The following is a 13,431-nucleotide window of genomic DNA, read 5'->3' as shown; positions in this document are numbered from 1 at the left end:
TGGTTATTAAGTTGAAGAAATTCTAGATGGGCATTTTGTGCCCGGGGATTAGGTGGAGGATGAGCCTGGCTGACACTCGCCCACTTACTGACACTTGCCCCTTCCCAGGGCCTTACTTGCAGCTGAAAAACCTTTGGAGCTAAACAGAATTTCCTCTTTTTTTCAAGATCCCTCAGAGAGTTTCTCCTCCATGGGTTTGCCCTGTTTCTCTCAAACCCAGGAAAATGGTCAGTAGAGAAAATATCCTCCAGCAAGAAATTCCCAAGGCCTCTTCCCCACTGCTGGAAATCTCCTTTATCTTGGATGGGTCCTGCTGGGCTGAATGGCAGCACAAAGCATTCACCTCTCATGTCTGGAGATGTTTGCTGTCATGGACCTCCTGTTTTCCCTGATGTTCCTCACGTCTTTTCATGTTCACCATAACCTCAAAATTTCACTCCTGAGGAGGTAAAGCATCCCAGAGCCCCTCATCTCATAGATGAAGTCATGCTAGATTTTTCCCATGTGCCACTTCATACCCCTCTAAACCTCCTTTGCCGCTTTATCCCCAAACTCCAGGTGCTGCCAGATCTTTCTGAATGTCTGCATCACCAGTCTCACCCTCTGCTGTAACAAAATTGCAGGAATTATCAGCAGTTTGTTATCTCACTACTGTTTCCTCTCTGCTGGTTGATTATTTAGTTCTGTTTGGACTTTTCCTCTGAGATGTGCTTGGTCTTTGCTGCTGGAAACCCAGGAAAATGCTTGTCTCCCAGGTCACCCTTATCCACAGGCTCATTGATGCTTTCAGCAAACAACAGTCACTTTGTCAGACCGGATTTCCCTTAACAAAGTTATTTAGGCCACCCTGAGCTCATCCTCAAAGCACAGCTCAAGCTGCAGGTCCCCAGACCTGAGGGTGATGAAATCAGGCAGAGAATGAGTCTGTGAGCGAAGAGATGCTCAGAGAACCAGCCTGATGTTTATCCAGATTCACTCCATTCTCCAGGCTGTCCCATCTGCTGTTCCAGACTCACAGCCCCGAGGGGAAGGCTCTGTGCTTGTGGCCGAGGGAGGAGAGCTGCAGGATGTGCCCTGAGCGGGGAAGCTCCAGGGCCAAACCCTTCTCCCCTTCTCTGCCCAGGGGAACTGCACCTGCCCAAGGAGGAGCCCAGAGCTTCCCCTGGTGTGATCAGCAGAATTCATTAATACCTTCTAAGGAGCTAGACTAGTTTCAACAGGGCTGGTTTTTCCCTTGGGAACAGTGTCCTGTGTCTCGTCACACTACAGAGCCTCTTTCTTTGGCTACAGGGTGGTGGAGAGCTCCCAGTTTCCACAGCTGTGCTGTAATTATGGCATTCCTCAGTTTCTCCTGGGGCCCAGTCATGAACCCTCCACCTCCATCCCTTGTGGTGTGCTGGTCCCTCAGCCATGGCTCAACTCCTCCCTGTCTCCTGAGGCTCATCCCTCCTGCTCTGCCATGGTGGAGCAGCATTTTCTTCCCAGGCTTTCCTCCTGAGCTGATACATGGGGCTCCATGGCCAGGAAAAGGAGTTTTCCCTCTTGCTTGGCTCCATCCCAACACTTCAGTGGTGCCATAGCTCCCAGAGGTCTCACCAGCATTTAAAATCTCTGGGAGGAGCTGGAGGTCTCCCTGAACCCCTGGGATGGTGCTCTGCTCTCTCCTTCCCTCTAAAATGTATTCAGCTTTTGGGGAGATGTGTGTGATGGTACGAGAGAGCTTTGTAGAAGAGTCTGGAATTGGTGCTTGCTCAGAAACTGAACCAAAATCACAGCCTTTTCTAGGAAAGGAAATATTCCTAGGAAAGGAATAATCATTGTCTGAACTGCCTGGCACCAGCTACCAGGGGGCTTATTTTCCTTTAGAATTTAGCTTTCATTAAAAAAAGAAATTCCACCATGGTGCCTTATTGTCCTTCAGGTTCCCATTCCGTTCCCTGTGACACTCCAGGTCTAACAATGGCAAACAAGGGATATCCCTCAAAAGTGACACCTCAGTGCAAACTTCTCAGGTGATGGGCAGAACAGAGCTGGCTCGCTGTCAGCAGCTCTGTGACAACTGCACCCTCACAGCACAGGGAGTGACAGAATCCCAGGGTGGCTGGGGCTGGAAGGGACCTCGGGGGATCAGCCAGTCCAACCCCCTGCCCAGGCAGGGTCACTGGGAGCCTGGGGACACAGGGATGTATCCAGGTGGGTTTGGGATGTGTCCAGAGAGGGGGACTCCAGGCCCTCCTTGGGCAGCTGTTCCAGGGCTCTGTGCCCTCCAAGGAACAAAGTTCTTCCTCACGTTGATGTTAGAGTTTGTGGCCATTGCTCCTTGTCCTGTCCCTGGACACCCCTGAACTGGTTTTGATTCCTGAGGGATCCATGAGCAGTGGGACAGGGCTCAGGCCCAGCAGGGGAAGCTGGACAAGAGGGATGTGCCCTGCTCACCCTGAGCCCTGCTCTTCCCTGGAGTGCAGCACTTGAGCCTGGGAGGCTCCAGGAGGGGAAAATTTCTTCCTGGTTTTCTCCACAGAGGACACACAGGACGAGCTGTGATGAGTCAGGGGTGACAGGGGGTTGTGCCATGGCCCTGCCGTGGGGTCTGATTCTGTACCCAGAACCCAAAGGGGTCCCAGGGTGATGTTTCAGCTTCACCTCAGGGACTGCAGCCTGTGCCAGCCCTGTGCAGGGCAAGATGCTACAGTCATCTGCAGAGGCCATGGAATAAACTTCACTCCCTCCCACTCCAAGGTTGCCCATCACCACTGACCTTACTCCCATCCTCCCTTTGCAGCTCCAGCCTCCAGCTGAGCTGCAAATATTCAGGGAAATATTTGAGCACAGTTCAGGTGTCTCTGAGCATGACTGGTCAGCAAGGAGATCACACAGCTCCTGTAACTTGGAAGGAACCACGTTACAACCAAGGAGGGATGTTTTCAGAAGTCCATACTGTCTTGATATTTTTTTTCCTACTGTCCAATTTAATTTTGAATTTTTGTAATTTTAAGATTCTAGTGCTTTGCTTTGCTTTCTTTCAGGGGTCTAGGCTGCAGTGGAGCAAACTGTAGGACAGTATGGACTGGGCTCTGCTCAGCTCAAGGAGACAGGGCTGACTTTGAGTTCCTCTAGAGAGAGACACCAGTGAGTCCTCCAGCATCAGTCCCACTTCCTGAGAACAGCCTTGTGAGTCCTCCATTTGGGCTGAATTTTCAGTAAAAATGTACTGGTGGGTTCCTTTCTAATTCAGTGAGCAGAAACTGAGGTTGTTGTCACCTGGGAGGGAAACAACCATGGGACTGGAGAGCTGTGGGGTGAGGGAAGCCAGGTGACATGGGGAGAGCTGGGATTCCAGGGCCACAGGAGCAGCTCCAGAGCAGAGATGGAGAGGAAAACTTGGATCCCAGTCCCTGATCCAGCCAGGAGAGCTCAGAGCTGACTGTTCCATCTTCCCCTGGAGATTCAGTCCCACTAATAGAACTTTTTCCCCTGCACTTTTTCTCTGTTCCTAATAAAACTGAAATCTGTAAAACATGGTTTTTCTATGGCAGTGTGGTTTTCCACCAGAGAGGAATGAAAAGGGGACCCAGTGACTGGGGAGCATTATACCTTGAAAAAGTAGGGAATCTTGTAGAGAGAAAAGTTTTGGAGGTGGGTTTTTCTCTCCCTACTCAATCTAAAACACAAGGTGGCCCCACAAAGCCACCTGTAGCCCGTGACAAGGGACCTTGAGGAGCATACATGGCTGCCTTTGAGGCTACAGAATCACCCTGGGGAGCCCCTAGATTTGGCTCTGCAGCAGTTTCGGGTGAGCAGGATCTGAGGGCAGGCTGGGCACAGGCACAGGGACAGGGACAGACACAGGGACAGGGACAGCCTGTGCCCAGCATTGACGAGGGCCTGGTGCACAGCAGCCAGCACCCCTATGGACTTTCATCTCTCTTCCATCCCTCTCCACCCCACAAACTCCACTCTTCTTCTTCAATCACCAAATTAGCATAATTGTACTAAGCTCAGAGAACTCTTCTCAGCCCCTGATGTGCCATTTTCTGCTTCTTTTCCAGGCCTGAAGAAGGCTTTGTTTCCATGAAACCTTGCATTTTCCAGCTCTACCAGTTTGTCAGGTCACAGTTATTAACTCTCCCTGCACATCTTTCTTCCTCTGCCAGAACCTGTGTGAGTTCCCTCTGGGGATACCTGGAGAGATCCCAGGATCTCAGACCTTGGCAGTGCTCCTGCCTGGGCCCTGAGCTTGGAGGTGTGAGCTGCCAACCAAAACCTTCTGCCTCCAGTGTGCGGCAGGCTGGGGCCCTGGGAGATGCTGGGGTGTCACCACACACCATCTCCGGTCACCCCTGGGAGCTGTCACTGGTGTTGGCCAAGACTTCCAAGGCTGTGCCTGCCTGGAGCTTGTCCTGGGGTGCCTGGAATGAGGAAAAAGGAGTCCTGGCACCCTGCTAGGCTGCAGCTGCTTGGCCAAATTAACCCTGAAAAGGTAAAAAGATGGGTGGGAAAGCCTCTGTGTACCATTGCAACTGCTCCAGTCCTGCAGGAGGATGCTGAGGGGATGGAGGGTCGGGTGGAAGCACAAGGACTGAACATCCCAAAGAGTGAGCTAAGGGAGCAAATTTTCCAGTGGCAGCCTCCTCCAATCCATTACTGATTTGGGGAGTGAGTTGGTGAGTTTTGAATCCTCCATGAAGGGGCTACAGGGTACTGTGGCAGCCTTGAGTGCTGGTGGCTGGGCTAGAGGAGTGTCCCCAGCAGTTTCCTCCCTCACCCTCTTGTGCCCAGGGACAGGGAGCAGCTTGGCTCAGTATCCCTGAATTGGCCAAAGGATTGATGCCAGAGGAGTTCAGCTGTCTTGGAGACAAACCCAAACCCACCTCCCAGAGCCTCTCCCTCACTCCCACTGCCAGCCATGAGCATGAGTCTGCTGTGGGAAGTCCTGCAGGAGCCATCTGCATGGGGCCATCCTTTCCCATTCCTTTCTTTAGGGAATGCTGTGTTTTCCTGGGAAGGTTGATCTCTCTTCAACTGCATCGAAAATTATGGAGCCCACACACTATTTGAAACAGTTTCCTTCCAGCCCTGTCTGGGACCTGCCCTTTGCTCCCACTTTATTGCATTTTCTGCACTTTACAGGCTCACTCCAAAGGGATGGAGAGTGCTGCAACACACCCTGGTGTGGTGTGGGCTTGAATCTGTGGGTGCTGCAATTCCTCTGGATACCTGGGAACATAGACAATGCACTGCTGCAACTCCCAAGAGCATGCTGTGTGTGTGGGCTGAGCATGTCCTGCAGTGCCCCCAGTCAGGACACCCCATGTAATTTGAATTCTCACTAATTCACCTCTCCAGCCCTGCTCCAGAATGAGCTGCCACTTTCCCAGCTGCTTTAACTGACCAGCTGCTGTTTGGGGTGCTGTGACAGAGGAACTGGTTGGGCTGGGGGGGAAGCAAAGAATGCTGGACCTGAAATATGGATTCACCTCTGGAATTAAGCCTTGAAATGGGGCTGCCCCAGTTGCCACAGCTCCAGTGCTTGTGAGGGAATTGGTGTCTGGAGCTCTGAAGGCTTTTCCAAAACAAGGGAAGCGGGGCTTGGAGAACAGGCAGCTCTATTCACCCGGGCTGGCGGTTGAGAAGCTGCTGCACCCCTGAGACTCAGCAAGGGTGGTCCTGAATGGGGCCAGGGGCCTCAGCAGAGCTGGTGGGATATGAGGAGAACCTGGGGCTGGAAGGGATGAGCCCAAAGCCTGTGTGACCCCAGAGTGGTGTCAGAGTGCCAGCATGGGGACATTGCAGGGTGACCTGGCCCTGGCCCTGGGCAGTTCCCCCAGTGATGAACCCACACCACCTCGGCCCAGGACAGTTCTTTAATGCACACATGGACATCTTGGGGTGACACATCTTGGGCTGAGCCACCAGGCATGGGACATAGGGGGAGCAGCAGCTGCTTCTGGGGCATCTCTGCAGGGCTGGGGGGGGAATGGGTGGCCAGTGGCCCTTGGGGACAGCACGGCCTGTGTGGCTGATGGAGGGGGGACACTGTGCAGAAGCAGGGCTGAGGGCACTACTGGAAGGAAAAATCTCAGGTCTCCTTCCCACACCATTGTCCTTGTGTTTCAGCTCAGTGGGAATTCAGGGAAGGGCACAAAGGGACAGGGAGCAGCAAGGGCAGGCTGGCAGCAGGGATGGGGATGTTCTTCTTCCCAGTGCTCCTGTGGGAAAGAAACAGCAGAGGGGTGGCTTTGGGCACTGCCAGCAGCCTGAAGGTGCCAGCAATGCCCACGGGATGAGGGTGGCACAGGCAGCACAGCCAGAGGGGAGCACTCAGGAGAGGAGCAGAGGGGCTGGCAGGGACCTCATTGCAGGGAGGTGTGGGACAGACCCCAGCCAAGGTGGGGATGGGGTGCCTTTTTTTGTGGGGGGTGGGGCATTTCTGCTTCTCTCCAACCCAGCCCGGGAGGCTGAGGGAGCACAGGGGGATCAGGACCCGGCCCTACCTCTCACTGCCCCGTGGGGGACTTGGCGGCATCGAACATCTTCTTCCTCCCCTCCATGCCAGACATGGCCTCCACGTTCTTGCGCCAGTCGCCCACTTCCACAGGGCGTTCCTGTGAGAGGGACAGGGCTGGGGATGAGGGTCTGGGACAGGGCTGGGGATGAGGGTCTGGTAGCCCTGCCCCATCCCTTCCCCTGCACAGGGCCCGCAGCTGGGGGACACAGCTGCCCACTGTCTCTCTGCCATGTGTCCCTGCACAAGGAGCTGGCTGGGAAGGTGGCAAACTGTGGGGGAGATCTGGATCCATGTGGATACTCCCCTCCCCAAAGCCTGGCCAAGTTGCATTCATGCACCAGAAGGCTCAATAATCCCAGAAAAATTTCTTTAGGAGGAAGACGTTGGACAAAGTCCGCGTTGGACTTTGGGTTTACACAAGCGCAGTAGGGCAAATGTTTTTACTGAAGTAAAAACACTTCCTGCATTGCCCTCCCACCTCCACCTTCTGTGAGCCTTTGGTGGGGACTGGGATTGTTGGTATAGCAGTGGGAGCCTGGCAGACACTTCCAGAGCAGACAGAGGAGGTGGCAGCAGCTCTGGGCAGGTGACAGCAGCTCTGGGAGCCCAGGTGTCTGCTCTGCCAACCCCCAGCATTCGTAGATTACAAGCTGTGCCCTAACACCATCCCACCACATCTAGAACAAACCCAGATCCCTTCTCCACCTGGTGCCCAGGGCTGTAAGCACAGTTTTCTGTCCAAAGGCCTAGAAAAGTGCTATACCACAATGGGGGAGACAAAGAAAAATCCAGCTGAAAATTGATATTCTCATCCAATTCTCATTCAATCTGCTGAGCTGGAACAAGCTGGTGAAACCTGGGGAAAGGGGATCCCCAGCTATGCCTGGGGATGAGGCACAGCTGCTAGTGTTGGGGCATTTGCACACCTCAGGCAGGTTTGGGCATCACTGGCTTTGAGACTTTCCCTTCTCACATCTCTGCCAAGCTGGTGGGAACTAGGCTATTTATCCCAGGCCAAGTGCTGGGCTGCTCTGTTTTATCTAATCTGGGTCTGGGAGTTCCCTGGGAGTTTTCTGGGTGTGATTGTGCCCAACAGGAGCGCTCCTGGCTCCCTACAAGATCAAAGATCAGACTCTGCATGTGCAGCTCAGCAGTGGTGCCAAGGGGGCCCAGGTGAGAGACCCCCACACACTCTGAGAGGGAAGAGCACCACAGACACAGCCCTAAATCTCACTTGTTACCATCCACCAGTTGCCTGGCCCAGTCAAACTGATCCTATGTGGTCCCACAACACCCCACAATGGGAATGGACTCACAAGGCTTCTTCCAAGGCTGATAAGGGGTGAACACAGGGTACCCTGGAGAAGGGCAAGGGCACCCCTAGAAGTGTGTCCATCTCCAGCCTCCAGAGGAGTTACTCACCTTCTCCGTGTCCTCCTTCTTGACAGACTTCAGGTTGGCCCTGAGATCCATGGACACCTTGTGCTTGGAGCCCAGCAGAGCCCTGAGCATGGCATCGGCTGAGACACGAACCCGGCGCAGGGGAGGGCGCTTGAACTTCCCTCGGAGATCAAGAACTTTGATTTTCAGATCTTTAATCTGCAGGGGCAGGGGAGGAGGAGGAGTGGGAGGTCACTGCAGGGCTGCCTTGCACAAAGAGCCCCTATGGGAAGCAGTAGGCTCTGCCAGCACCGAGCTCCAGAGGGGTCTGCACCTCTCCTGCAGGACCACCCCCACCAAGGTTCTGTCCACTCAGGCTCAGAGCTGGGCCACGGGCTGGGCCCAGCCTGCTCAGGTGGCAGCTGTACCATGAGAAGCTCTCAGACCCACAGGGAGCCTCTCTGTGGACCTGGGCTCCCTTGGGCAGGGATGAACCTTGCTGTGAGCAATGCCTTGCAGAGCAAACACCAGCCCTGAGAAAACCTTGGTGTCTGTCCCATATCCCAGCTCAGTCTGGTCCATGACACTTCCCCACTGAGGCCAGAGCTGCCACTGGGAGGGAGTTTCCAGATGGAACCAGCCTGTCCTCTCTCCTACCTCCCGGGTGTTATGGTTGCATTTCGCTTCAATGTCATATCTCTCCTCATCCACAATTTCCACCTTCTCATGCAGCTCCCTGCACAGGTCCTGGGGGCCAGGAAAACAGGAGAGCCATGAGTGAGGTCCCTTTATTCTCCCAAAGAGCTCACTCCACCCTAGGGCCTGAGGAATACCTGGAGCTGGCTCAAGGAGAGCCCACTGGTGTGCAGTGGAGTGACCCGCTCAGACAGGTACCTCTCCTTCTCTGCCTGCTTGTCCACAATCTCCTGATCCCACTCCTCCTTGGCTTTGGCCAGCATCAAACTCTGTGAGCACAAGGAAATGGCAGAAATGTGAATTAAACAGGCCCCTGGTTCCCCCTGAGCCACTCACACAATGTCTGTAGGATGGGAGAGTCTCGTGTGCCAACCCTCTCCCTGCTGTCCCCAAACACACATCAAAGCCTCCCCAGAGCTTTGGTGTGGGGCCCTGGGGGCAGGGGGGGCACTGGGGGCTGTGGGGGCCCTGGTCCCGCTGGGTGCTGATGTGGGCTCTGCTGGCACAAGGAATGTTTATCCCAAGCCAGAGCCTGGGGAGCTCCCAGCCTTGTGCTGGAGCACAAACGAGCTGAGGCTTCAGAGCTGAAGGTGTGGGGGTCTCTCCCCACCTCAGTGAAGAGGAGGTTTGTTTGGACCACAAATCCCACATGAGTGAGAAGAGCAAGGTGGGGTGGGAGCTGCTCCCCACAGCCCATCCTGGAGCTCCTCCTCATGCCTGTCCCACCAACCCCGCGCTCCAACCCGGCTCCTTTCCCCCAGCAAGACAAACCCCAGGGAGTTTCCAGCCCTCAGGACTCACCTTCAACAAGAGTTTGCGTGAGGCTGTGATCTTGGATTTTCTCTAGGGGAAAGGGAAGGGTAAGAAAACACCCATTGAAAACAAACGCGCAGCAAATGCAGAGCAGCATTGAGATTTTCTCCCAAAGGGAAAGGCACTTACCTCTCTACAGGCAGGTGAGCGGCCAGGGAGGAGCAGAAAAAACAAGAGAAGAGAAACAGGGCATCAAAGAATGAGAGTAAAAAAGAGGGGACAGTCAAGGAAAGCGTCTCGTGTTGATGCGGTTGGTTCCTTATTTTTGTATCTCACAGCTGCCACCAGCATGTGAGCCACGTCTGAGTTGAAGGTGCCCTCTGGAAATGCAGTGGGAGCTCAGGGCCACAGCTAAGAAAGCCAAAATGTCACTCAGGTGTGACAGGTGAGCTGGCACTGTGCCCATCATGCCAACCCCAGCTCAGTCCCTAGGGTCCACACACCCTCATTCCCCTACTCCCACTTCAGCTGGGTCAGGATGCCTGGATCCTGCTCAGGTTCACAGGGCTGGGACACCCCCAGGTCATTGCTCCAGGAAAGCTTTACAGAGAGTTTCTCCCTTCTCTGCTCATCAGGGAAAGCGTTGTATTTGTACAGAGTGTAGTATGTGCAACAGAGAGCCTCAGGACAAAACCAGAGGTGCTGCACCCCGTCAGATCCGCATTTTCAGGAAAGAGGTTTGAACTGGGACACTGAAAGGGTAAACAATTTGCATTTAAAGACAGTTTTTGCAAGGGGAATGGCACAGAGGTCTAGGGCAGGGCAGTTGATTCTCTCCAAAGGGACAAGCGCAGCCGGGCAAGGCTTTATGGGATCCCAGGGACTGCAGCTACTCACGGCTCTGGCATCGCGGCGTGTGCTGTTCCCTGCCAAAGAAAGGGAAAGAAGCTGGAACCAAGGTGCCAATCCCAAACGGACAGAGGCAGAAGGCAGCAGGGAGCGATGCCGAGGTGCGCTGCTGCCCCGCGCTGTCGGCCGAGGGAAGCAGCTCCATCCCTGTGGAGCACGGGACGAGCCGCCCGGCTCCAGGAAAACCTGACTGCATCTCGGGCAAGCTCCAGCGTGCCGCCAGCCGGCCCTGCAGGGCTCGGCCTCCGTCCTCGGGGCTTTTCCCAAGCTCCGAGCTGTTCTCCCGCCGGCTGCGTCGCCCGCCCCAGCTCGGGGCAAGGGATGGAGGCTGGAAATCTCAGGAGAAACGGGGGTGCCGCGGGGCTCCCCCATTGTGTCGGCTCAGGGAGTCCTGTTCTGCAGCTCCCGTGGGCAATAGCAGGGATGGGAAAGCAAAAACCCATCCGGGGAGTGCCAGAGCAAAGGGCAACAACTCTGCTCTGGAACCAGGCTGAGGGCTGGGGTTGTCCAGTCTGGAGAAGGATCCAGGGAGATCTAAGAGCCCTTCAGTGCCTAAAGGGGCTCCAAGAGAGCAGGAGAGGGACTCTGGGACAAGGGATGGAGGGACAGGACAAGGAGAATGTCTTTCCCCTGCCGAAGGGCAGGGTTAGATGGAATAGTGGGAAGAAATTCTTGTCCATGAGGCCCTGGCACAGGGTGCCCGGAGAAGCTGTGGCTGCCCCATGTCTGGAAGTGTCCAAGGCAGGGTGGACAGGGCTTGAAGCAACCTGGGACCTGGGAGAGTGGGAGGTGTCCCTGCCCATGGCAGGAGTGGAACTGGGTGGTCTTTAAGGTCCTTCCTAACCCAAATGATTCTGGGATTGTCTAAGTCAGTGCCCACAGCTGATCAGGATCCTTCAGCAGCCACATTCCAGGTGAAACACTCAGGGTTTCCTATTTTACATTTGCCTAGTGATCCTCAGCCCTGGCAGCTGCTCCTCTAACCCTGCTGTGGCCCCTCTGACCCCTCCTGTGCTGAGCAGCTGGGGCACCCTAGGAGCCCAAGCAGCAGGAAAATCTAGCAGGAAATACCAATCCTTTTTAAATGTTTTAAAATTTATTCCTCCTCAAACAGCATTTTTCAGGAGTGAAATTGATAAGCTGGGATTTTTTTGCCTTGATCCTTTTGCATGCCCCCCAAATTTTGAAATTTGGAAACTGCTTTAGAACCCAAAGATTCATGCTGGCAGAAATGAAAAACTGGTCTCAAATAGCTGCTCCCAGGTTTGTGTGGAGCCTGTGCCAAACAAATCTCAGAGCACCTCCTAGCTCTGTCCCCTTGTCCCTGTTCCCCTCCCATGCTCCTACAGCTCAGCCAGAGACATGTCCTGAATAAGTGGAATTTGGTGGGGGGAAGAATGTAATAAAATCTCAGCAGGAATCATCTCCCCTAGAGCCTCCCAATCCAGATCCCTGGATTTACAGGGAAAAATCCCAAGAACAGAAATTTCTTTGTCCTCAAACCACATCAGACAGATCCTGTTTCCTGCCTTTGTGGAGATTTTTGGTGCTGTAACAAATATCCTAGAGGACACCAAGCAGCATTGGTGCCTTGAGCAGGCTGGGTCCCAACTGCTGGCTCCCATTTTATTTCGGGGGTGGCAGAGGAGCCTTTCTCTCCCTGGAGCTGTTGAGGGCTAGGCACAGCCTCTCAGCGTTTCCATTGTCCCCCTCTGGAGCAGAGCCCAGCATTCCTTGGGATGGAATCCACACCACACCTCGAGCTCATGACCTCTACCAAGGTCAGTCACATTTTAGGGCCAAATAGTCCTAAACTGGCTTCCCAAAAAACAGCAGGGACTTGGCTGTGCCAGTGAGACATCCCCAGCAATCCCCAGTGCCAGGACTTTTGGACTCCAGCTGGATCTGGAGCATCCATCAGAGACTTAACTGCCTGATGGGGACAAGAGGATCTGGACAAGTTAATTTTGCACTGTTTGCACTGTCCCAGCTGTAAAAAGCTTAGAAAGCTTACTGAACCACTGGATCATGTAAAGCCTTAAAGGAAATAATCCCATAAACCCAAACAAAGTGAATCCTGACATCTCCCCCCATCTCAGAAGGCTGGAGACAAACCACAACACTCTCCCAGCTACCCCAATTTCACACTCTGTTCTCATCCTGAACCTCCACCAGTGAGCCAGGCTGGAACTCTTAGGCAAGTGCTCCCCAAACAGTCCTGTTTGCCATCTTTTGGAAAAAAACAGGCAAATATCAGCTCCAAAGTCTTTGTCCCCATTGCAGCCTCACCAATCCTCTCTCCAAGAGCAGCGGAAATGTCTGATCCACCTCAGAGAGGAGGAGAAATTCAGGCAAATTCACGTGCAGGGGATTCCTCTCTGTCACGTGCAGGTGCTGGGGGTCTCGTGCCCGTGTCAGCACCAGCACACCCCCAGGGGGACACGGGGCAGTGGCAGTGTCTTACCTGGCTGTGCAGTAGGGAGGTGATGCCTGGCCTTGGGACAGCCGCGCTCTGCCGGGGCTGTGGCTGGTGGGGGGTATTGAATCCCAGCTCTGCCTGCAAGTGGTCAGTAAAAATAGCACAAATCCCCTCCTCTGCAGGCATCTGCTGCAAGCCCTGGGCGTGCTGGGACTGCTGTTCACACCTGGGGCACCGCCTGGAACACGGGGACACACGCAGGTCACCCGTGTGTCATTGCACTCCCAGGGCACCCACAAACCCCCTTTGGTGCAGAGAATTTCAGGGCTGTTTGCATGGGAATCAGCCCAGAATGGTTTGAGTGGGAAGAAACCTTAAAAATCATCCAATCCCACCCCTGCCCTGGGCAGGGACACCTTCCGCTATCCCAGGTTGCTCCAAGCTGGTGATGCCATGGGGATGGGCTGGATCCTCCTGGCACCTCTGCCTTGCATCTGTCCAGTGTGCCAAAGCTCCAGAGATGCTGGAAAAAGCAGAGCAGGGGGTGTGAACAGCGTGGGAGCTGCTTCCATGCTGGCCCCTGCACAATGGGGCACACACAGGACAGCACTGGCCAAGGGGCCTCCTGGGAGCCACCAGAGCAGGACAGTGAACCTCACCAGGCTGCATTGCTGAGGGATGATGGTGTAAAGCAGCAAATGTGGAGTCATGCTTCAGGCCAGGTGGGGTGGGACAGGAAGGTGCAGTCCCCTCTTTAAGGAGAGGG

At 54.5% G+C, this 13,431-nt stretch overlaps 1 protein-coding gene across 1 annotated transcript; it reads right to left on the bottom strand.

Moving 5' to 3' along the window:
• Positions 1-5,909: 5,909 nt before the first annotated feature.
• TNNI1 (troponin I1, slow skeletal type) lies at positions 5,910-12,743 on the bottom strand. The gene is made up of 9 exons (XM_033080241.1): positions 12,711-12,743; positions 10,235-10,263; positions 9,527-9,530; positions 9,386-9,427; positions 8,722-8,853; positions 8,546-8,635; positions 7,931-8,107; positions 6,495-6,605; positions 5,910-6,209 (listed from the first exon to the last, which is right to left on the bottom strand). The coding sequence occupies exons 2-8, from the start codon at positions 10,243-10,245 to the stop codon at positions 6,498-6,500; spliced, it is 564 nt and encodes a 187-aa protein (XP_032936132.1). The 5' UTR covers positions 10,246-10,263; positions 12,711-12,743; the 3' UTR covers positions 5,910-6,209; positions 6,495-6,497.
• Positions 12,744-13,431: the final 688 nt, after the last annotated feature.

The sequence above is a fragment of the Catharus ustulatus genome, chromosome 25, assembly GCF_009819885.2.
Source record: "Catharus ustulatus isolate bCatUst1 chromosome 25, bCatUst1.pri.v2, whole genome shotgun sequence".
Lineage (NCBI taxonomy): Eukaryota > Metazoa > Chordata > Aves > Passeriformes > Turdidae > Catharus > Catharus ustulatus.
Note: the sequence above shows the minus strand (reverse complement) of the source record. Positions and strands in the feature narration are given on the sequence as shown.

What these genes read in the sequence shown, in the direction of transcription:
- TNNI1 (XM_033080241.1), bottom strand. An exon ending in CACGCAAACTCTTGTTGAAG is followed by an intron (nt 8,854 to 9,385) that starts GTGAGTCCTGAG and finishes TTGTGCTCACAG; the next exon opens with AGTTTGATGCTGGCCAAAGC. An exon ending in GCAACCATAACACCCGGGAG is followed by an intron (nt 8,108 to 8,545) that starts GTAGGAGAGAGG and finishes CTGCCCCTGCAG; the next exon opens with ATTAAAGATCTGAAAATCAA.